This window comes from Ursus arctos, unplaced genomic scaffold, assembly GCF_023065955.2.
Source record: "Ursus arctos isolate Adak ecotype North America unplaced genomic scaffold, UrsArc2.0 scaffold_17, whole genome shotgun sequence".
NCBI lineage: Eukaryota > Metazoa > Chordata > Mammalia > Carnivora > Ursidae > Ursus > Ursus arctos.
The window spans coordinates 45,247,776-45,272,204 of record NW_026622841.1 but is presented as its reverse complement, the minus strand read 5'-3'; the positions used below and the strand labels follow the sequence as shown (position 1 = coordinate 45,272,204).

At 42.7% G+C, this 24,429-nt stretch overlaps 1 protein-coding gene across 1 annotated transcript in view; it reads left to right on the top strand.

Moving 5' to 3' along the window:
* Window positions 1–24,038, top strand: part of TTC39C (tetratricopeptide repeat domain 39C) — a 97,937-nt gene extending 73,899 nt beyond the window's left edge. The window contains exons 7-14 of the mRNA XM_026496116.4: window positions 6,257–6,350; window positions 9,191–9,298; window positions 12,376–12,485; window positions 13,506–13,629; window positions 18,197–18,294; window positions 19,408–19,512; window positions 20,771–20,809; window positions 21,583–24,038. Coding sequence (XP_026351901.1) covers window positions 6,257–6,350; window positions 9,191–9,298; window positions 12,376–12,485; window positions 13,506–13,629; window positions 18,197–18,294; window positions 19,408–19,512; window positions 20,771–20,809; window positions 21,583–21,672 — 768 coding nt within the window. The 3' untranslated portion in view covers window positions 21,673–24,038. The remainder of the gene's footprint in view (window positions 1–6,256; window positions 6,351–9,190; window positions 9,299–12,375; window positions 12,486–13,505; window positions 13,630–18,196; window positions 18,295–19,407; window positions 19,513–20,770; window positions 20,810–21,582) is intronic.
* The last annotated feature ends 391 nt before the right edge of the window (window positions 24,039–24,429 follow it).

Here is a 24,429-nt window from a genome sequence, read left to right as displayed (position 1 = left end):
GTGCTGTCTGCTTGCAGAGGACACACTGTATTCTCGACACATCTCAGGAATTTTGCCTGTGTCTAACAAACTCTGCTTACTGGTCACTTAAAGCCTCTCAAAAGAATGTGCCTATGTCTTACAAACTTCTGTATCTCCCAGAGCTGGAAATTCTCCAGTGAGCATTCGAGTGCTCTGTGGGGGCATCACCCCCTCCTCGCAGCTGAATCCACGGGGACCGTCGTGTTCTTTGATTTGCTACCGCAACGGTGATCTCCTCTCTGGTGTGGAACACAGCAGAACTGAGTGATACTGACATTATTGGAAGGCCGGCCGGTAGACTGGCTCTGAGCTGAGACCTTTTTGTTTGTGAGCTAGGGCTGTCATTTGATGTTAAATGTGATTTGGAGGGGGCACTGAAGGAAACTGCTTGGGAAGTGGAATCTTGCCTTAGAGATTCAGGGAAGTCTGGAACTTGATGTCCTTTTGGCACTAGAGTCTGGATCAGGCCCCCAAAAGGACTTGGCTTTGTTTCCATTTCCTTATTTTTTTTTTTTTTCTTCTGCAATTCTAGAAAGGGAATCTTTTGCTTGGTAGCTGAATTTAATGTATCCTCCCAGCTTGGTATTGCTAGTAGAGAGCTTCCAGAATGCAACATTAGTAACTCCAAGCTTACTGTGCTGACTCTGAAAATTATTCAGACTTTTTGTGTCTTCATCCTTACTTTCTAAAGGGCTTTAAAAATATATTGTTGTGGAAATATTTTACATTTTTAAAGTTGGAAAATGTGATTTGTGGTCGCTTACATGTTTGGTTTTCCTTTGTCCCCTGTCTCTTCAGGTATGTATGTGTTTGGGCTAGGCAAGACACAGACTTAGATATTTGTGGTGGTATCTTAACTCAAATAGCTTTTAATTATGTCTGTAGGAAAGAATCTAGAATTTCTTCCAGTGGTCTAAAAAAAATAGAAACTTAATTGCTATTTATTGCAAATCTTTCTAGATGTTGGAAGACAATATTGTGATTTATTTCCCAGTGCCATTAACAGGTGACATACATCTATTTTTAAAGATAGTATACCTTCGGGGTGCCTGGGTGGCTCAGTCATTAAGTGTCTGCCTTTGGCTCAGGTCATGATCCCAGCGTTCTGGGATCGAGCCCCGCATGGGACTCCCTGCTCAGAGGGAGGCCTGCTTCTCCCTCTCCCAGTCCCCCTGCTTGTGCTCCCTCTCTCGCTGCCTCTCTCTCTGTCAAATAAATAAATTTTAAAAATCTTTTAAAAATAATGACAGTATACCTTCCCTGAGAGCATTTTATGTGCATTAGTTCATTTATTTCAACAATTCCTGAGATTTATAAATAGAACAAATAATTTCCCAAGGTCCAAAATTGTGTTGGTTATGAAGTTGGCACTGAAATCCAGTGCTATTGACTAAAGTTTAATATTCTCTGTTATGTTGTGTGTCCATTAAAAGAAAAAATTTAAATTATGGTATTTTAAACATTTTAAAGATTTATTTGAGAGAGAGCACGAGAGCAGAGGGAAGGAGGAAGGAAAGGGGAAGAGAGAGAGTCAAGCAGACTCCACACCAAGCATGGAGCCTGATGTGGGGCTTGATCTCATCTCCCTGAGATTGTGACCTGAGCTGAAACCAAGAGTCGGCAGATGCTTAACCAACTGAGCCATGCAGGCACCCCAGTGTTTTAAACATTTTAAATGAATTATTCAGTTGAAAGGTATGGCTTTATAGTGAACTAGTTTTTGCATAGTTCCAGAGCATAGAAAATATGAAAATATTTTCCTACAAGTCTGCAAGTTCTGGCATTATCCTGATAACCAAAACTCTTGGAGAAGAGCACTGAACAAAAAAACTATAGGTCAACTTCATTCTGAATATAGAAATTCTAAATAAATATTAGCAAGTCAGATCCAACCTTGTATTTTTTAAATGCCACATTATGACCTTTGTAGGGCTTATTTCAAAAAGGCGAACATGGTCCAGCCTCAGAAAATGTCTCTCTGTTATAACCTGCATTAGGGAAATAATTGATAAAACCACATAGTCCTATCACTAGATGCCCAAATGGCATTTAATAAAATCCACTTTGAAAACCAAACAAACTATTAGCAAATTAGAAACAGAAAGGGAATTTATTTGGTAACGACGGCATCTACTAAAAACGGGCCACAAACTATATTTAATGGTGCAACATCAGAACATCGTCATTGAAGATGGGACTCAAGCAAGGATGCGTGCGGTGCTTGCTAATAATATTTTTACTGGTGGTCCTCACCAAGTAGAGAAGTCTCTTGTAGAGGAAGAGACAACACTATCATTGTTTGCGAGTGATTTGACTCTCTCCCCAGAAAATCCAAGAGAAAAAGCTTAAAAAAATCATGAGAGTTCATGAGTGTAATGTGACCTATGCAAAATCAACGTGCAAGAATCCACAGTTTTCCTACACACCAGCAGCGTTCACTCCGAGAATAAAACGGAGGAGCAAATCCCATGGTCAGTTGACACAAGTATCCTAAAACGCATAGGAATACAGCTATCAAGAAAGGTGCCCTGGGTCGCGGGAAAACACATCGTGTCTCTGCAGTAACGAAGCAGTAGCTTTCCATCGCGTGCGTTTTACTTTGCCAACAGATACAGTCCATTTAATTTGGCAAAGACTTGTGCTTTTGTTCTCCATTGCTTCCTCTGGAAGCAGCTAATGCTTGCCGATGTTATTTCCTCGTTTTACCCGTGAGGAAACTGAGACTTCAGCCAGTTTTTGTGACATTGAGCGTCCGTGCCTCATTCGTGGGACACAAGCCTGGATGGTACTTGAACCTCCGATTCTTGGCTTCATGGCTATTTCATTCTAGCCTGTTTTCTGGATTCTCTTCAGCCCAGCATGTGTGTATTTCCTCAAAAAATTAACCTGTGAACCAAGTATCAAACCAAAAACTTCTTTCTCTATTATATTGTGGATATTCTAATTTATAATCCTAAAAACTCTTCTTAGGTCGTTTTTATCTTAAATTAATTTGGTGAAGGGGCAGCTGGGTGACTCAGTGGGTTAAGCATCCGACTCTTGATTTTGGTTCAGGTCATGATCTCAGGGTCGGGAGATCGAGCCCTGCGTTGGGCTCTGTGCTCTGTGGGAAGTCTGCTGGAGATTCTTTCTCTCCCTCTGCAACCCCCTCGCCCCCACTGCTCCTGCTTCCTCTCTGCGTGCGTTCTCTCTCTCAAAAAGAAAAAAAAAAGTAATAAATAAAAGTTAATTATTTTGGTGAAAAAGAAGGGGAAATCTCTTTTCACCATTTTAATGGCTGTTCATTGTAATTCTTTAATAAGTCATCAGGCTAGAACTAGAATTAATTTTGTAGTTACGCTTATTACACTTGGGATAATATCAGTAAGCTCCGTAATGGTCTCCGTATCTTCTAGTTCCTTCAGAGTGCTTATAACAAACAGAAGGAGCAGTGGTACTTTCTTCACAGTTTAGTTTTGAAAGTAATACTCTGTACTCACTTTCTAAAGCCATGGAACAAATTATCACAGACTTGGTGGCTTAAAACAGCAGACATTATTCTCATACCGCTATGGAGGTCACAAGTCCAGAATCTGTTTCACGGGCTGAGATCTAAGTGATTTGGGGTGGCCCTCTGTCTGGAGGCTCAGAGGACAGCCCATTTCCTGCCTCTTCTGGGCTCCAGTGGTTCCTGGGCTTTAGCTGCGTCTCCAGTCTGTGCCTCTGTGATCACATTGCCTCCCCCACTGCGTGCATCAGCCCTCTGCCTGCCTGCCTCTTATCAGGACACTTGGGGTTGTATTTAGGGCCCACCCCAATAATCCAGGATAATCTCCCGTCTCAAAGCCCTTAATGTAGTCATACCTGTATATTCTCTGCCTGAAGAATGCACACTCTGGAGGCGATCAGAGCAGAGTGAATACTACCCTGTTGCTAGCTTGTTGACCTTGACCAAGCCCCTTCACCTCTTTGAACTTTGGTTTCTCCATCTGAAAATGAAACTAATACACGCCAATCTCTGGGTTTTTTTTTAAAGGGCTAAGAGAACCAGTGTTGATTCAAATATTGCTTGTAACATTTTTTTTTTCTAAACTTGCTTTTCTTTCTCTTAAACTTGTCTTCGTAGCTCAAGCCAGTGCCATCCCAGGCACTTAGTAGCTGCCCATTGATTAACATTCGCAAGTAGTTTTCGGTCTTCTGAAGGGCAGTGTGGCATTGCGTTGTCATGCGGGGTACCCGCAGCTGGACACAGCTTGGTGGCGATGGCTCACCCAGAGATACTCTGTGTGTGATAGTTGAGTGGCAGGAACTTAGCAAACCGAGGAGACGCATGCAAAGGGGAATCCGTAGCACCATGGTTTCCTGTGGATACGCTAACCTGAGTGCACGGACGAAGCAGGGAAAGAATGGTTGATCCAGAAAGAGAACAGTGAGGGGCGGTCGTAATGAGCGTCCAGCTAACTTACTCTGCAACACACCTGTGCACATGTGCGCGCGCGCGCACACACACACACACACACATACACACTGCATACAAAATTGGTTTTTAAATTAAAAAAAAATTTTCTACACCTCTTTGGGACCTTTGTGGCTGTGTGCTCAGAGCCCAGTGTGAACGTCTGTCAGGGTTGGGGCCTGTCCCCCATTCCTGAGAGGGTCCCTCCAATGAGATGTCAACCTCCTTGAGACCAGGAATCACTGGTGTGGGGATGTGTGTCCTCTCTTAGCCTTTGTGGATGGGGCCAGGGGATTGAACGCTGCCGTCCGAGCCACCTGGCGAAGTGAAACATTACTGTGGGCAGTGGAGTTATTGATCCAGCCAAGGCCTTGGTTAATGCGTCATTTGGCTTATGGCGTTCCTGAGTCACAAGCTGTCCCAAGGATCTCCCTGACTCATCTGTGTGGCCTCTGGTGTCCAAGAGGCCCTGCACAGTGACCACGCAGCACTCACGGAGCCAAGGAATGGGGTAGCCTTTCTTCTACGATCCTTCTGCTGCTGGCTGGCTGGCTGGCTGGGAGGAGGAGAGGCAGAAGGGGCCCTGGAAAGGGGGTGGCCAAGGAGCAGCAGAGGGGCCACATAGAGAAGCCCAGGGAGGGCTGAGTGTGGAGCAGGGTATGGTCCGGGGCACGTATCACTGAGAGCAGTCTATCAAATTTTTAGGGCATTTAGAATTTACATTTATTAACACCTATCATTGCGTATTTAGGATTGAATTTGATGCTTTTTAGGTGCTCTTGTCAGGTGCTGTGGCATGAGGTTGGCAGACTTTGAAAGGGGTCTTTAGTGGAAAGCAGCACTAAATGTATTTACTCGGAGAGCCTGTTGGGCTCTGGACCATGCTAGATGAACGCAGACGTCAGGATTGAGTGTTAGTGGAGGAGACGTGAGGACCAGCAGTAACCAGACAAAGCATTTTGGATACAGACTCGTACTAGGGACTGTCTGACCGGGGCGGTGGGTCACAGCAGGGAGAGCGTGCTGAGGGCAGGCCCAGAGGAGGTTCGCACAGTCACTGGGGACTGACAGGGCTCTTTCTGGCCTGTGGAGGGTCCAGACACACCCTGTTTCATTATACTTCACTTTATTGCACTTTGCACATACTGGGTTTGTGTTTTTTGGTTTTTGGTTTTTGTTTTTTTTTTTTTTACAAATTGAAGGTTTGTGGCAACCCATTTTTCCAACAACATATGCTCGCTTCATGTCTCTGTGTCATAGTTTGATAATTCTCACAGTATTTCGAACTTTTCTTATTGTTATGTTTGTTAATGCTGATCTGTGATTACAGCTTGCTGAAAGCTCCGAAGACAGTTAGCATTTTTTAGCAATAAAGTATTTTTTAAATTAAGGTACGTACGTTGTTTCTTAGACGTGATGCTATTGCACATTTAATGGACTACAGGATAGTATAAGCATAACTTTTGTAGGCACTGGGAAGCCAGAACGTGCTCCGACTTGCTCTTTTGTCATGTTCTCTTGTGGTGGTGGTGTGGAACTGAACCTATGGTTATCTCCAACTATGCCTGTTGTATACACAGGAGGGGGAATTTCCCGCTGGAGCAAAAGAAGGGCTCTGTGCCGAGGTTCAGCTCACAACTGAGGCCAATTGGAATGTTCCAGAAATTTTGCAGTCATTGTCTTCTGTGCTGTTTAGTCTGTTTAAAATAACCGTTAAGGAAGAAGATCCTTTGGAATGAAGATGATTGTAATGTTAATGGCAGATTTTAGCCAGTAACTCTGTTTTCATTTTCCTTTCAGTGTCAAATCAACAGTGCCTTGACTTCTTTCCATACCGCGTTGGAGCTTGCGATAGATCAGAGAGAAATCCAACATGTCTGTCTGTATGAAATTGGTAAATATGAAACGTCTGTCCAGCTTCGTGTCATGCAATGGCATTAATGCATTCCGCTTACGTCCAGCTGGACGGCCAGCTTCTTGTCACAATTCTTAATGCATTCTTGTGCACGTCTGCATTTCTAATGCTATTCAGTTTGGATCTTTGTAAAATGCTTGCTGCCTTTTATGAGAATAAGACTTTGTTATCGTAGCACAAGCGATGATACTTATCTCAGTGGTTGTCCTTACTGCTTTAGAGTTTATTCTTCATAACGTTCTGATTTTAGGATAATAGGTCATGTTAAAGGAATGGAGTAAAACTCTTTTCCAACTACTTTATCTGACTGCACATTAGAATCCAAAACTGTTTCCCTCCCTCTCACCAGTGTTGACCTGGGAAGAAATATGTGGTCTGGTAGAGAGTTGGGCGTGTGGACCCCAATCCCAGCCCTTCCCCCGATCAGCTCGGAGACCTGGGAAGAGTTGCACAAGCCTCATGGTTGCTGGGAGAGTTGAGGTGGCTGCCCTCAGCAGTCGTGGGGTTTAGATGAGTAGGAATGAGCATCAGGGGGGCGCCTGGCACAGAGAAGGCTCTCCTCGTGTGTGAGCTCCTTCCTTCTGCTTCTCCCCTTCTGCAGACAAATTTATAAGCAGACATGGACATATTTATTTGCTTACAGCTTTCTCCCTCCTGTCCCAAAGTTGTTACTACGAGTTTTTTGCTGACTGCACTAAAATTCTCCTGTCCTGTTATATTAGCAATTCCATAATCGTTTATGTAGCAGTTGTTCTATGAGGCCGAGGAGAATCAGCACCACAGTTTGAAACATCAACGACACAATGTAATAAGGGATTCATGTTGTTAGGGTTTCAGCCCAGTATGACAGGGTCACATCATGGGGCACGTAGAAAGGGAATGAAGGAGCCAGGGAGCGGGGAAGTGATGAGCTAGTGGTGGAATCAACGGGAAAATTGGAACTCGCAGGTCCTCTGCAGAGAGGGGAAGAAGAAGTGGGGAGTGCACAGGTGTCTGCCACCTGTCAGGTCGAGACCCCATGATGCTCGCCACTTGCTTATCTGCTGTGGACATAATTGTCTTCTCGGATAATTTTAAATCTTTTTAAAGAAAAGTACAAACTAAAAGATTGGGAACTTCCCAGGAAAATAATACTGCGTTTTAAGCACCTCTTATGGTTTAGGGAAAAGAGCGGAAGTATAATCCAGTGGAAAATATATTTTTATGTCATCCACCCCCCTGGAACTCTGGGTAGTAGCCATAATGTAGGATGGAATGTATTTCAAAGAACTTGAATTAACACCCAGATTTGGTGGCCTTTTTTTGTTTTTAAGATACTGCTGCCTTTTTTCTTCTTCCACTTTTATTAAGATATAATTAATATATAATGTATTTATGTTGTATGATAAAATGATTTGATATGTACATGCATAGCAAAGTGATTATGATGGCCTTTTTTGGTACCATTTCAAGGTCTGTGACAGATTGGAGGGTCAGATCTGAAGGAGGCTTGGAGATCATCGAAGCCTAACCCTGCAATGCTTAGGAAGGTTAACCCAAGAAAAAGTAGCAAAATCGTAACTCAGGCTTCTTATTCATATTCAGGGCCACCTCCACCCCTACTTTGCACGTAACTCCCATCTTTTAGGATGAACATGATTATGCCCAAGTTTTACTGGAAACCATGTCAACTTCATATTCTATCCCAAAAAATTTGACACTGGATTTTCTAGAAGTGTGGATCCGTCTCATCCCTGTACTTCAAAGGCAGATCCAGGATGACACCAGATAACAGAATTTATGATGGAGGGGATATCGTGGATAGGAGAGGGCAATGGCCTTCACCCCTTGGCCCTTTCCTCTTCCTAGTTCTGTGGCCTGGAGCAAGTCACCAACCTCTCCCTGCCTCAGCTTTTCTCCTTGGTAAAATGAGGATGCCGTCCACCACCTTAGGAAGCCCCTAGTAGATTTAGAATTCTACCAGGTGCCTGGCTCAGGGCTTGGCGCGTGGAGGGGCTCAGGCAGTGGGAGGGACAAAAATGAGGATAGAATTTCTTGCATTTTCGTGGCTGCCACTCCTTACCCAGAATACCTGTCTCATGGTGTTTTGATCCTGGAAAGATAGGGTTCTTTCTCAGCTCTGCAGCCAACCTGCAGAGGGAAGGTGAGCAAGTACTTAGTTTCTGACTGGCTTGTCTCCACTTCTCACAAGGGTTCGAGGATTAATAGTAATCATTAAGGAGCCACAATAGCAATCATTAAGGAGCCACGTGAGTGCTTGAAGACTTTTTGAGGTAGTCACGATATGCAGTCTAATGATACTGCTTTCTTTTTCTGTGTCTGGGGCTGCTCTTGGAGAAGTACTGCCGTGCTTACATTCATCTCACAACCCAGACTGGAGTGTAGGGTACAAATTAGAGTATTTTCATAGAAATCTTTATGTCTCTCTCTATTGCTTAAAAAAAAAAAAGATCTATTTATTTGGGGGGGTAGGGGCAGAGGGAGAGAGAGTCTTAAGCAGAGCCCAATGTGGGGCTCAATCTCACAACCTTGAGATCATAACCCGAGCCAAAACCAAGAGTCGGACACTCAAACGACTGCGCCCCCCAGGCACCCCCCACTATACCGCTTCTATACTGCTTAGTGGGTGGTGGAAATCACAAGCGCCTTGTCTTACTCAAAACGTCACACTGCAAATACTTAAGTGACAAAAGATCGTCTTTAGGTTTTCAGGTAGTGTACTTGCAACGCAAAGATAATCAGCAGTGTCGGGTTCCTGGCTTAAAGATGGGGTATAGATCACTACTTTAGGTCCCATACTAAAAATATTTCTTTCATAGGTTGGTGCAGCATGATAGAGCTGAACTTCAAGGATGCATTTGATTCCTTTGAGAGGCTAAAAAACGAGTCGAGGTGGTCCCAGTGCTATTATGCCTATTTAACCGCAGGTGAGTACCTCACTTGTACCATGAGTTCTGTCTCCCACGTGGCGTTCTCCTTCCACACTTCTCTCCAGAATGTTCGTGTTTTGTACTACAGTGTTCCCTGACTCAGCGGAAGCCTGCAGGCCTGCACACCAGCTCCCCCTCTGGGCTGGTTTGGTCACCTGCTCTGTCCTGAAAATGCTTATTGTGACGGTTTCTGTGCCTTTTGCCCTCAGCAGCCTCAACCTACCCTTACTCTTATCCTTTGCCTCGTACAATACGGTTTTTAGTCTTTAAGAATTTAAACAATTTTGAAGGAATTTTACACGTCTTTTACACTGCGCCACTATTTCTCTTTGGAGTGTTAGTGCCCTGGTTACAAAGTCGCATAGATTTTGAGCAGTCTGCTCCAAACCTGTTTTACTCACTAAGCTTGTTTACAGTGTGATTGTGCAGAGCAAGAGGTATTTGAACACCTTCCATTGCTGAGCTGAAGGAGCCGGCATTGCCTGTTTGTCCTCCCGTCAGGAGATAAAGATGTGCTGCCACCTGGTGGACACAAGGGTTGTCTGTGCCCTGAGGGACATAAAACACCATCGTGATGTACGGTGGCCAAGGTGGCAACCCAAGAAACCCAGGGGCTGTACACTTTCTGCCTCTAATGCGAACGTCTCCTTATCCAGCCATATAAGGGATTCTTTTACTTAAAGTTCAAGATTAATCCAAACATAATTTAAAATTTTAAGTACCTCCTTATTTCTGTGTTTGGATTTAATGAAACATTTCCTGTCATTCCAGTCCCTTAACTGATCTATTTAAAATAAGAGAATTAACAGTGGCAAGTATGTTCTGGATGTTCAGAAAGTGCAGTTCATTAGGACTCAGTGTGAAATGGCTTTACACCCCACACTCTTTACCGCAGCCCCTGCAGGGCATCTGCTTTTGAATGGCTCTGTCGCTGATGCTCGAATGGAATTATTTTCAGTATACTGGTTAGGGTCCTGTGTCTCACGCCTTCAGAGTCGTTGTATGGAACTCACGGGCCTCTCAGATGACAGTGGCAGCTATCTACAGAGTGGCCTCCATGTGCCCAGCACGTTGAGCAGGGGGTGAACTGAAAAGCAGAGGTCTTCACAACAACCCAGCCATCAGTTGTCAACGTGTTATGGACTCACACAGTCAATTGTGGGCAGCTCTTTCTTCCTTAATCTTTGTTGAGCATGGAACACAAAGAAATGTACAATGCGGCTGTGTTCGGGAGCATTTATTCTCCAAATACTGGAAATCCCAGGATTCTAACAGGTTGTAGGAGCTGGTAAAGCACGAAAGCCTCATCTCTGCCTTCGCAAAGGCGTTCTGGGCAGATGGTAAGGTGTGTCAGGAGTTCCCGGGAACGGGACAGATCATTTCTGTCGTGCGAGCTGCCATTCAAGGGGGCCCTGAAGGACAGGTGCATGTCGACAGGCAGAGCTAGAGAGGAGGGGCACTCAGGGACCGGAAACACTGGCCCCAGGGGCTTCATTGCTTGCACTGTTCCACTGTAGTAAAATACACGTAACGTATAATCTGCCATCTTACCCACGTTTCGGCGTTCAGTGCAGCGGCATTACGTACAGGCACTTTGTTACACAGCCATTACCGCTGCGCGTCTCTTGTTTGAATTCCGTGACTCTGTGAGAACGTTATGAACGATCCGAGGAGGACCTCAGGCTTAGCTGCAACAGACATTACTCTTTCTCACTGGCTTACTGTGTGACCCAAGGCAAGTCTTTTAACTCTCTTGGACCTTTACGTCCTCTGACCCATAGCCTGATGCGCTGTCCACCAAACCGTCACTGCCCTTCCTTATGGTTTTGAAATGCTGCGAGAGATGAGGTCATTTTGGATGGATTCAGACCCCCACCTCTGGACCAGGGCTGCTCCCCTCACTGGGTTGTGTTTCCCTTGAACATTCAGCCTGATCCCTCAGGCTCCCAGTAGAAAGTCTTCTGCCTCTCCCATCACCTCGACATCCGCAGCCTTCTCCGAGTCTTGGTGCTTCTGCTTCTTTGGCCCTGCCAACCTCTGTCCATCCTCTGATATGTGATGGCCCCGTGCTCTGCTTGGCCAAACCCCAAACTGGGGGTAGAGGACCACCTAGTTTTAGGAGCGCTCAAATAAAGGAGGAACTAGGTCCTCCCAGCTGGGGATTGAGAAACAACATGTGCCAAAGACAACATCTAAGAAAAAATTGATATAAATGGATTCAGTGCCATTGGAGTTGAGAAGAGAATGACAGAGTAGTGGGTAAAGTTTCACCTTCACAGATGAAGCGAAGAAATTATGATTAAGTCTTTGCCTGGGGATTGGGATGGGATGAAGTTTGTGGGCAGACTATCTTCTCCTCTTCCAGGGCTCAGCCTGACTCCTAGCTCCTCAGAGTTTTCCTGAGCACTCCAAAGAGAAATGTCCCTTCTCTTCCTGAGCTTTTCCGAAAGCACTTTGGTTTTCCTGCCCTGGAGGCTCTTATCACCATATACATTGTAACTATGGGACTATGTGTGTATCTATTTCACCAGCTGAAATTTAGGTCTCTTTAGGGGCTAATCATGTGTTTCTTCTTTACCTTCTTGCTGGTGGCCTGTAGGCAGTAGGTGGCCAATGGACACATGTAAGACTAATTTCATGACTTTCTTGCTAGGCACAACTTCTTTCTATCAGGAACCTTCATGAGCTTCTTGGCTCCTTACTGTTCTTTCCTAGATTCCCTTTTATTCCACTTTCCTAGCATGTGGGCTCCAGCTAGACTGTACACTGTGACAATAGCTGGGAATTTTGTCACATCCAGGACTAGTGCCCAACAAGAGGACTAGGACTGTGGTTTTCCTGTATGTCCCCACAAAGCTCCGGGAACCCAGTTGTTCCAACAACAAATAACTGAATCAGGATGGTAAGACCTTTTACCATCTACAACAGGATAGTGTAGACCTTTGTGTAACAGTCTTTAAAAATATGTGCTCCCATTTTTCCTTTGGTAACATTTTCCAAGTACCACCAACCTCGGTATCTTTCAGTGGTATTTCCCCCTGATACTTAAGGAGTGCAACAATGATTTCTTACAGTTTGTCAGGGAGCCACCGGTGACGTGGATGGGGCACAGATAGTCTTCAAAGAAGTTCAGAAGCTCTTCAAAAGGAAGAACAATCAGATTGAACAGTTCTCGGTGAAAAAGGTATGTTGGAGCCTCTTGATCCGGTGTGGTATTTATGATGGGCATTTGTAATCAATGCCACCTATCCTAATCAAAGCCAGCGACTGACTTGCCATGCAGAACATGCTTCGCCACTTGGGAGAAAATATACTCCCACGGCCCCACTTCTCCTTTGAGTGGAAAGTGCTTGTTTTGCTGCACATAATTAAAAGCAGTTGTTATTTGTTTGGGTGGGTAGACACATTACAGTCCATGCAGAGCTAATGAGCCTATCTGGAGAGAGAAAGCATCTGTCTAAACAGGTGATTTCAGAAGAATAGAAATGGGCAGAATTTAGGCAAGAGATCTAGACTATTGGTTGTCAATCTAGTGAATACATCACCGTTTAACCTAGTAAACAACAGAAGTCTGCATCGAATTTACCAGTAGAAAGGCCCAGGACCGTCGGACAAAGTCCCTAATTTATTCTACACTTCTAAGAATAAAAGTCAGCTGAATTACTGTGGGTTACATGACAATTTGTCATATCCTGAATTTTGCATGATTTTAGTTTGCTTTTAAAGAATGAACATTTAATGACTTAGTTTGAGTGTAAACTAGATTGTAATGTGGGATGCCACTGAGACCACTAGGACTAAGTAGAAAATTTGAAAGTCAGCAAAACTGTAACTAAAGGATTACACTGTAACTAACTAGGATTACATTTTCCGTGTAAACCCATTCATTATAACTTGTCACTCAGGTTCATAAATTCCTTTGATTTGAACTGAAATGAATCTCGTTTGATCCCCAAGTTGTCTGAATGCACCCTGGATCCTGATGGTAGTTTGAGGTGAAGAACGAGTGAAAGGCATATCTACCAATACATTAAAAGTCAGAAAGAAAAAAAAAATTGTAGGGAGAGAAGTTCTCATTTTTAGCTTTGTTGGAGGGGGTTATTCATGTCCAACATGAAGTGTGCATTTTGACTGTCTCCAAAGTGTATATTTGTATTTGAATTTGTTGGCACCAACCTGGCCTGATCGTTCTAACCATTTGCAGGCAGACAGGTTTCGGAAGCAAGCCCCCACCAGAGCGCTGTGCGTGCTGGCCTCCATCGAAGTGCTGTACCTGTGGAAAGCCCTTCCCAACTGTTCCTTCCCCAACCTGCAGAGGATGAGCCAAGGTAACAACAAACCAGACCACACACCTGGTCTCTTCTGTGTCTCGTTGATGCTGTCTGATTCAGAGTAGAGACCCGTTGTTCTTGGAGAGATCACGTAGTGATGAACAGCGGTCCGTTGCGTAGGCGACAGGCGTAGGCAGCGCAGGAACGTAGGGACCACACGTTTGCAGCGTCGGCAGACTGCGGTGAGGCGCGCAGACGCTAAGCCTCGCTGATTCTGTAGCCCTGGGGGTGCTGAAAGCATGCATTTTTCCCCCCAACAAGAGCCCTTTGTTTCATATAGGTTTGATTTCCATGTATTAAAATGCACAGATATTAAGTGTAAGGTTCGCTGAGTTTTGGCAAATACATACGTGCATCCATCACCACGGTGAAGATCAGAACGTTTCCACCACCCTTGTAATTTGCCTTGTGCACCGTGGTCAGCCCCTCCCCCACGGCAACCGCGTGATTTCTCTCTCCCCAGATCACTTCTGCCTGTCCTTGAACTTCATATAAGTTCAGACCGTGTGTACTTTTTATTGCTTGGCTTCCTTTGTCCGGCCTAGGCTCTGTGGGAGGGATCTGTGTTGTAGCCTGTATCCGTGCCTTCGACTCGCTGAGTGGCCCTCCGTCGTGTGGCTGCATCTCTACCACAGGGTGGTGGTTCTTTCTCCTGTTAATTTGTTTCTGGCTTTTGAGCTATCCTGAGTAAAGCTGCTACACACCCAAGTACAAACTAAGTGTACTTGTCTTTTGTGCAGACATCCGTGCTCATTTCTCTGGAGTAAATACCTAGGAATGTAACTAGAAGCCTAGATTTTTTGATTCGTGTATTAAAAAAAAAAAGAAGAAGAAGAAACATAGGACTGGGGCGCCTGGGTGGCTCAGTTGGTTAAGCATCGGCCTTCAGCTCAGGTCAAGATCTCAGGGTCCTGGGATTGAGCCCCACATCAGGTTCCCTGCTCAGCGGGGAGCCTGCTTCTCCCACTCCCTCTGCCCCCCCCCTGCTCACGCGCTCTCTCTCTTTCTCTTTCTCAAATAAATCTTTAAAAAAAGAAAAAAGAAAAAGAAAAAGAAAACCATAGGATCATAGGTTATGGTAATGTAGTCTTCATAAAGTCATTTTTATTATAGCTGTAGGAAGAGTTCACAGGAAGAGTAAAGTAAATCTTCTAGTAAAAATAAACCTTTATTGGTTATTAAAGAAACATAGCATTTTTTAAAGGCTTAATGGCAGATGTTTGATGCTGTCTAACCTGGCAAATCGTTTAGTTTGCTCTACACTGCTTTCTACATAAGTAGGAAAGGTGGACAATGTTGTCATAGCCATTTTATAAATGAGCAAGCAGACTAGAGCTCAGGAGTGTTTGGTGACGTGCCCAGCTCCCATCAGAACAGGTGTCCCTGCTCCTGGTCTGGGAAGAGCACATCGAGTAGCAGAACTTTATGGTTTCCTACAGCTTCGTCTTCCGGGAGCATAACAAGATTTATGTCCTGCAGCTGGAAATACGCTTGCACCATGAGACCATTATGGCAAAATAAAAACACATACATCTAGAAAGATGGTTTTATAGAAAAGAAATGTATTCTTATTCACATCCATGCTGCCCTTGTTCAAAAGAGGTTTAATATTAATATTTGGACTTACTCAAAACTAGTTTGTTGGTCATTGAAGAAAATTTGTCAGATTTCTCTACAGTCACACTTTTTGATCAAATATAGAATTATCCATTGTATCGCATACTTTTATCATCAGACTTCCTTGCAGGTCCCTTTTGTTTATTTCCAAAAAAGAAAAAAGTCCCCTCTCAAAAGTAAAAAATTTTTGTCTGTTGTTATTCCAGAGATCAAAGCGATACAACTCCGAAAGAACTTGTGTGCAAAGTCCCTGTAATTAGCATGTATAACGCTCCTAAGGCGGGCTGCTTGAAAGAAAACAATTTTCTCGGATGCATCAGTCCTGCTATGTCCGTTTCAAAAGGATATGCATAATTTTACACCCATCCTTAGTTGTTGATGCAAGCCTAGAATATCTACCAGCGTCTAAGTCAAAGGAACAATACAGAATTTTAAGTATTCTTTGTAATGCACAAATGCAAGATCCTGTTGAGATAATTCAGACACAAATGCGAAAATAGGCTGTAATCGGCAGGCACAAGGACGATTATCACTTAATGTGACTCAGTATTCTCAGAACCCCTTTCCAGGTATGAAAATAAATAGCAAAGTTGTGGTCATGGGGAAAGAGAGGCTCTTGAATAAACATGATATCATTCTTTAATATCTTTGTTAAATATTAGTGCCGTTTTGAGTTCGATTAATTAGTTTCTGTCATTCCCCAGTGTTAAGCAGTAATGATCCAAATCTGTTCAGCTGTATAGAGTACAGAGAAGTTCTTTAGAGAGAAATAGTGAAGTTCCAGAAAAAACTGGTAGTGGGTGATTCATTAAAGCCCCCCCCCCCCAGCTTTGTGCATTCAGCTTCTCTGAGTCCCCATCTTCAGCTCCCTTCATCAGCAGATGTGGTTGGATTTTTACGTCCTTGTCTAGTGGTTTCACCCATAGCCCTTCCCCCACTCACCCTCCCCTCTGCACTGCATTCTTCCTCTGCATTGTAAAGATATTTCTGTATATCCTCAGCACAGCACCCAGAGTGATCCTATTAAACAAAGTCACGTGTCATTTTGTGGCTCAGAACCTTCTGTGGTTTCATCCTATTTAGAGTAAATGTCCAGGTCCATTCAGTGGCCTACAGTGTTCTGTGATCTTTCCACCAGCCGTCCCCCTTCCCTCGCCCCATTGCCTCTCACTGCCTTCCCCTCTTGCTCACCAGGCTCTAGCCACACTCCTTATTGTTCTTGAACACACCAGGTACATGCTGACCCCAGTGCCTTTGCACTTTCTCTTCTTTCTACCCGCAAAAGTTCTTCTAAATATCTCTGTGGCTCCTTCACTCATTTCCTTCAGGTCTTTACTCAAATATCACCTTTACATTGAGGCTTAAATTGTACCTTTGTGACAAACATGCATACCTCCATCCCCCTTCCTGACTTTATTTTTTACCTTAGCACTAACATTTCTTTAACATATGTATTTTACCAATTTGTCCTTTGCATCATCTAGCTTTTCCACAGAATGTTAGTTTTTTAAGGGCAGAAATTTTTTCTGTTTTGTCACTGCTGTATTCCAAGCACCTAGAACGGCCTAGCACATAGCAGATTTTTAGTAACCATTGAATGAATGAGCACATGAGCTGTGTTCCCCTTTCCTTGACACTGTTGCCTTAAAATCTTTTTTTTTTTTTCAGATTTATTTATTTTAGAGGGGGTTGGGGCAGAGGGAGAAGAGAATCTTAAGTGGATTCCGTGCTGAGCGCAGAGCCCGACTCGGGGCTCCATCCCACAAGCCTGAGATCATGACCTGAGCTGAAACCGACACTTAACCAACAGAGTTCTTTTTATATGGCAGTATCGCTTTTAGACAACTCTTGCTTCTAGGTTCAGACTCTGTTGTCCACAGCTATATATATATGTGTGTGTGTGTGTGTGTGTGTATACATACACACACATACATACATACACACACACACATGTGTATGTGTCTGTAAAATCTTACAATTCTCAATCTCTCTGTTGGTCCATAGAAACAATTACTTCCTTTCCTCCTGTATTAGCTCCACTATGTTTCCAATTTCCACCTTTCTCATGTCCTTGGAAAACTTCTGTAACATCCTCCTCCATGTGTGCGCCTCCTGCACAGGAGATGACAAGCTCCTTGAAGTGGAGGGACCACATCTGACCCGCAACCACCCCCCCGTGACCAGGGCAGCGCATCAGTACGACATTTGGAAGTGCCCACTGTATGGCTTATGACATGAATACGGAATTTTTTAAAGAATTTTTTAGAGTAGTTTTAGGTTCAGAGCAAAACTGAGCAGAAAACATGGAGAGTTTCCACGTGGCACACCCCTCACTACCCCGTATGCCCAGCCGCCCCCCCCCCCCCGTCAACACCCCCACCCCACTGATACGTCAGTTACAGCCCGTGAGCCAGCACTGACCTGTCATTACAGTTTAGTTTTCCACTAGGGGCCACTCTTTGTTTTGTACATTCCGTGTGCTTTGACACACGTGTAATGACACGTCTCCACTCTTACAGGTAGTATCATACCGAATAGTTACACTGCCCTAAAAGTCTTCTGGCCTCCGTCTGTTCCTCCCTCCCCCAGACCACTGGCAATCACTGATCTTCGGTACGACCTCCATGGTTTTGCCTTTTCCAGAATGTTCTATAGTTGGACTCACATAGTATGTAGCTTTTCAGACTGGTTTCTTGTTCTCAGTAACAACAAGATGTTGTTCTTGTTAATCTTGAGTCTTCTTGTCGCTGTGACGTTTGACATCTTTGCCTTTCTTTGAGTAAGGCTATTCACTACCGGGTGAGAAAAAGGAACCTTCTCAGTGTCAGGGGGCAGGACCACAAACTGTGACTAAGTCGTCACTGTACAATGAAATACTTAACTCTTGATGGTACTGAAGAAATGAAGGGCATGTATGTGCTTCCTGCTGTTTTCACTTCTCTTCAAGCTTGCCACGCAGTGGATGATCCAGCGGTCGTTGGATTGAAGTACCTGCTGCTTGGTGCCATCCACAAATGTCTCGGAAACTCCGAAGATGCCGTCCAGGTAAGCCGTCCGTGCTGCTGTGGTGGCTGAGGAAAACAAGCTGCAGACCTACTGTGTGCTTAGGAGTAAGAAAAATGCGAACTGCATTCAGCACAGCCAGGCCTCCCGGCGCCGTGGGAGCTCGGCCGCTGCACTGACTCAAGGCATGGCAGATGCCAAAGTCGCTGACGGCCGATACTAGTTTCTAAGGTAGCTTCGGATCCTTATACTTCTTTACACACGGCCTTCTTTTCCGGCACTAGCTACGTATTAAGGATGCCCGTCTCAGAGGAGAAGGAAATGAGGGTGCAGACAGTTCTAAAGGAACAGAAGGAAGCTTCCTTCTGTTAGAGAAGTTAGAAGTCAGAGAAATACAAAAATGACCAGGCGTGTCCGAGTGTTCACCTTTCTTGTCTGTGCAGTGGCAGATTACCAATGCGGCACCGGAGTGAGATCGAGAAAGGTGGTAGCTTAGGCTCTTCTGGGTACATGTGATATGGAGAAGAACCATTTCGTTATTTTTAAATATAGTTGGAGGGATTTTTCTGAGGTTTTTGTGTGGTTGGGTGCTTTGAAGCATACCCCAGCGTTATTTTGATTACTGTTTGAAAGAGTTTATGTACAGTAGTAGTGGCCTTTGACTTTTAAATCCTAGGGTGTTGAGGCACTTGTATTATAATTTTCAATTTTTCAGTGTGGGGTCATAATAGTTATTGTACAGCGCAAAATAGCCTGTTTTAGATCATATGCTTACGTATCAGCAAGACAAATGTCACGAGATGGTGCTTGGCTTGTGGGCTTCCTGCTTTAAATATTAAAATGATATGTTCAGCCTTTGAGATGCAGATAAAGATGGTTTTGGCAATACAATCCGTAGAGGCTGGTGTGTCAACTGGAAAAATAAGTGGCACGAATTGGGCTGACTGATGGGTAGCATAGCCTGGAGGCGTAAGCACGTAGGGGACTTCTAAGATATGGATGAGGATGGATGGGAAGCAATAAGATGCAAAGAAAAAAAAAAGAGAAAATCTGATCTAGAATACAGAAATAAGTCCCCCTTTCTGCCTCCTGAAGATGTTATGAACCCTCCGTAGGGCAATGAGGTAATTCTGACAACATTCGTGTTACTTTCAGTTCTTCCAGCGAGCTGTTAAAGACGAGCTGTGTCGTCAGAATAACTTATACGTGCAGCCATATGCCTGCTATGAACTTGGCTGTCTTCTATTAGACAAACCAGAGGTAAGATCTTACATAGTTCCTTAAATGATGTTCTTGCAAGTGAGAGGGCACAAAGCATCCGTCCTTCATTGCAAGTCAATTGATTGAACATAGCGGGGGTTTTTTGGTTTTGTTTTTCTTGATTTCATGTAGGAAGAATCCAGGAAGCTACTAATCCTATCTTACTGTGTTGAAGGAAGTAACTTCTTTTCTGGAATTTGAAGTATAAATGTAACTTTGTGGACCCAAACTCATTTGAGGGGAAAATCACTGCCTTTTTTAGGATGGTATGACATGACGTCGTTTGGCTTATTCAGAAGAACATGGAATTGCATTATGGTTCCAGTTCTGTTTTCCTCAGTGTAGGATGCTGGTTAGCCGCATACCTTCCTCCTAATAATGTAAAACAGGATAAAAAATACCTGCTGTGCCAAGTTAATAGAGATTATGGTGAGAATAAGTGATGATGTGATAATTGCTTCAAAAATCTTAGAATATCATATACATTTAAGTTAGTAGTTTCTATTGTGTATTTAAGTACACTGGGGCAGTTTCATTAAAAAAACAACTGGATTTGCTTGATACTTTCTCTTAGAAGCTCAGTTACATAACACTAGCTTTATAAAATTTTAATTTTTAGGAAGTTCAATTCCACTTCCAAATATATGGACTTTCTAAAAGTTGAGCTAAATCAACCGAAATACAATTCTAGCCTAACCGTTAAACATGTACCCTATGTCACCAAAGATAGGCTTTTAATTGGAAATCTTTTCATTTGAAATTATAGTTTTACCAAAATAGAAAAGTTTTGTGAATTTTGGTAGAAAATGCTACCACTATATTCTTTATTCTAAGAAAATGTGTACTCTTAATGCAGCCTTAAGATATATACTTAAAATATAACAAGGCTGGTCTGTTTCTGGAAAACTGAAGTTGATGCCGTCAACCAGGAATGCCTTCAAAAGGGGATCTAACTTACATCAAGTAAACTTTTTAATTGTCATCGATTTTAGGTTGTTTGGTAAGATCTTAAGCTATAATAACTCTTCTAAGTTGTTTCTCCTACAGAATAGGATTATGCACAATTATTTAGCAGTGCCTTGATGCGAACGTGCAAGCATCATTAAAGAAAAATGGAGTCGTTAAACTTGAATGAGCAGCTGACTCACCTCTGTCTACTGAGAATTGTTTTAATTAACCTATCCTCTTATAACATTTTCTGCTTGAGTATGTATAAATGTAGATATTAAGAGATAATATGTTTTTCTTACATTCATAGACTGTAGCAAGAGGCAGAACTCTACTTCTTCAAGCAAAGGTAAAAATACTGTCCCTACCACCTCTTTCCAGGGTGCTTGTTACCCTCTGTTGTGTCCTCTTGAGTCTGAATTCAGGAAGTTTCGTGACATGATTGTTCTGGTGGATATTTGTGGCAAGGAAAAGTAATAACTGATTCAGTGATCACTTGATTTTTTTTTTCTTTTAAGATTTATTTATTTATCCTGGAGAGAGAGCGGGAGGAAGGGGCAGAGGGAGAGGGGGGAGAGAGAATCTCGAGCAAACTCCCTGCTGAGTGTGGAGCTCAATGCAGGGCTCAGTCTCACAACCCTGAGATCATGACCTGAGCCAGAGCCAAGAGTCGGACACCCAACCGACTGAGCCACCCAGGTGCCCCATGATCGCTTGATTTTTAAGTGGAATTTACCAGTATCCTAAGAGACTCATGAAATTGCCCATCCCGCTTTATACACTTCTTGTTTGAGTGGGAAAATGACCTTCCATTGCATAACTACAATCTTGAGTGAAGAATTTCTGACAGCAACATAGATTGAGCACAATTTAAGACTATCGTTTGAGGAATAACATGAAGACAGTTGTCCAAAGACGGCATTAATGACCAATTCCCCTGGACGTTAAACGTGAACCCAAAGTTTGAGGTTTTAGGGAATAAGAAAATCGAGTGGATGGGAAGCCATGGATAGGAGTGTTGGGGATTTTACTCTGGGAAGCACAAAGCCATGTGGTTTATCCTGCAGTATTCCAGAAAGCTTAGCTAAGAGAGTCCATAAACCTCTTTCTTTGGTCTTACAGGAGGATTTCTCTGGCTACGACTTTGAAAACAGATTGCATGTCCGCATCCATGCTGCTCTGGCCTCTCTGAGGGAGTTGGTTCCTCAGTGACAGACACGGGGTTCCTGCTCTGTCCCTCCCCACCAGGTTCTGCACTTTAACATAAAAGCAGAGGACACAGCTCTTCCGAAGACCGGCTTTTCTTCTGAAAACCACCTGTGCCAGGGACACATTTTCCCAGTTAGACTGACATATTCAAGACCTCCTCTTTTAAACATATAGCTAAGAAGTAATGATAATGATGATCCTAGTAATTATAACTAACCACCTGGGGAGAGGGTTAAGTGACCTTGTTCAAACATTTTAGTTTTGTGATTTATTATTTTTAAAATAAAATCAAAGTGAATACTCAACCTGTGATCTTCTAGGAACGCCTACCTTAAGCACACATCGGACTGGGTAACGCAAGGAGGTACCTGTAAAATATCAACAGTATTATGACATAGCGTTTACATTGTGTTTTGAAAAAGAATAAAAGTGCTTTCTAGTGTTTTACTTAATCCTCTAACTTGTGACTAGCATAGCACAGATATTATCCCCATTGTCTAGACCATGAAACTCAGGCACAAAAAGGCTAGTTGACTTATACCAATTGATTATTCCTGTTAGCAGTGGAGCAATGACTAGAACGCAGATCTCCTGATCACAGATAGAATATTCTTGTTAAAAAAAATGTTCATAACCCAGAATTTTGTTTTTCCTTATTAAAACACAAATGCTCTTCTGCTGAAGTTGTGTCATCAAAAAATGCTTGTCTTCAAATTGTCTACAAAAGGTTTCAAAGTAATGAACACTTTTTTTCCCTTGAAAGCCAACCAAGTAGGGGCAAGTAGATAGTTTTACAACCAAAAGTTGAACTATTTTGCTAGTTTATTTAGAAAGCCTAGTCTATAGGCCAGATAAATAATACCTACATTTTAGGAGTTTCCTTTTCTTTGTGATAAATTGTCTAATTACCAACTTTTGGAAGTCTTTTAACAAATTACTTGAAAAGGTTATTCTAGAATGAACATGGGTTGTTTTTTTGTTTTTGTTTTTGTTTTTGCCTCAGAATATTTGCTGGTGAAGGATTTGCTGGGCTATCTGTTGCCAGGGTTAAATCATTTTCTCCTTAGCTCAGGTTACTCTATAAAAGGAGTTCAAAGTTAATTTTTAATCGTTCATTGCTAATTTTTATTGTCCTTTAATTTACCTCTTTGTCTAGTACTGACTGCATACCTGTGGTTTGGAAGAGTCTAAATACCTCAGCCACTTAAGAATTTCTGCCATAATTGTGAGACTAACTTGGCTCAGGCTTAAGGTTAGACTTTTTAAAATTTATATTGAGTTAAAGAGTATCATCTTGGGGTGTCATTTATTTACATGTCCTTTTAGCTGAAGCATGATCTCATGTGATGTTAATACTTTAATATTTCTTTTCAAACGAAAACATAGGAGAAGCAGCTAGAATGTTGACAGCTTTAATCTACTTAATCTGGTTTTGAGGGAATGATTATTTCTTTGAAAGAAATAATTATTCCTCACTGACTTTGACTAAACTATATTCATGATTCGTCACTTCCACAGTGTTTATTCACCTTGACTTTCTTTCTGGTACGAATCCTGCATGGATTTTTGACACTAGCCAGAGAGAAAAGATTGCTATTTACATTCAGTGAATGAGTAGATCCAGAAGCCAAGTAGACGCTTTCTGAAGAGAAAAATAGGTGTTTAAAAATATTGGATACCCAGTCTCATCAAGGCTTAAGGGAAGAACGTTATGAATCTGTAAACTACGGCTCCGGCCATTTTGTCCTCTTTGGCTATAGCACATGAGGCGAACTTCCCAGTTAGCATTGTGGAGCGTTCTGAGTCACGAAGTTCTTGTTTCAGTTCGTACTTACTGAATTTTCAGTTCAAATATTGTTTGAACTGTTATTCAGTATTCAAAGATTCCATAAAGCCCTATATTAAAAAAAAAAAAAAAGTTGTTCCTATACGAACTGCTTTAAAAATTTATTTGTATCTCTCCAGAGAGACGTCAGGGTTTCAAATACGTTTGTGTCCAGGTCACTTATCTGAATAGACAGCTTTACCACTCGAATAGTCAAAGAGTAAGTTTGATTATAAACTGTCCCCTGAGTTTTGATGCAGGATCGCCCCTGTGGTGTAGGTGTGTTGACAGGGTGGTAGAGTATGGAGATGGGGTAGGTGATGATTCTAAATTCTCTAAAATAACAAAACCACAGTGCAGGTATATGGTACCATTAGACTGACTGAAATCTGAGTACATTTTTGAGTTGAGTAACTCATGACATTTTTCTGGCCTGCGTGCCGTGACTTTTCCAACCTGTGAACTGTGATCTGCCTGGAAACTTAGCTTGGTGTAAATTGCTCTTTACCGCTCGCGGATGAAGAAAATAATCGTATAACCAGAACAATTTGCATCTATGTGTGCTTTGTCGGCATCACGTACTCCTTCCCCGTTCCTATTTTGGAGGCCCTCAAATGGATCTTCTATTTATGAGTGTCAAATGTATTTTTGTATTAGATTTTGCCTATGATGAAAGAAATCTATATTTATGTACTCTGAACACACTTATGAGTTGACACACTTTGGAGGCATGGTCTAATGTAATATATGTACCTTTGTGGTTAAAATATTCAAGATTTTTTTTACTAGGTTAGGTGTCTTTTTGATTTTAGCATAACTAACTATTTGACCAAGTGAAGAAGTATTTCAAAGTCACAGAGAAGTAGGAATTTATGGTTGCATATTGCATATTGTACAAGTCAATTATTTATAGAATTTGCATTTTTATACTTCTG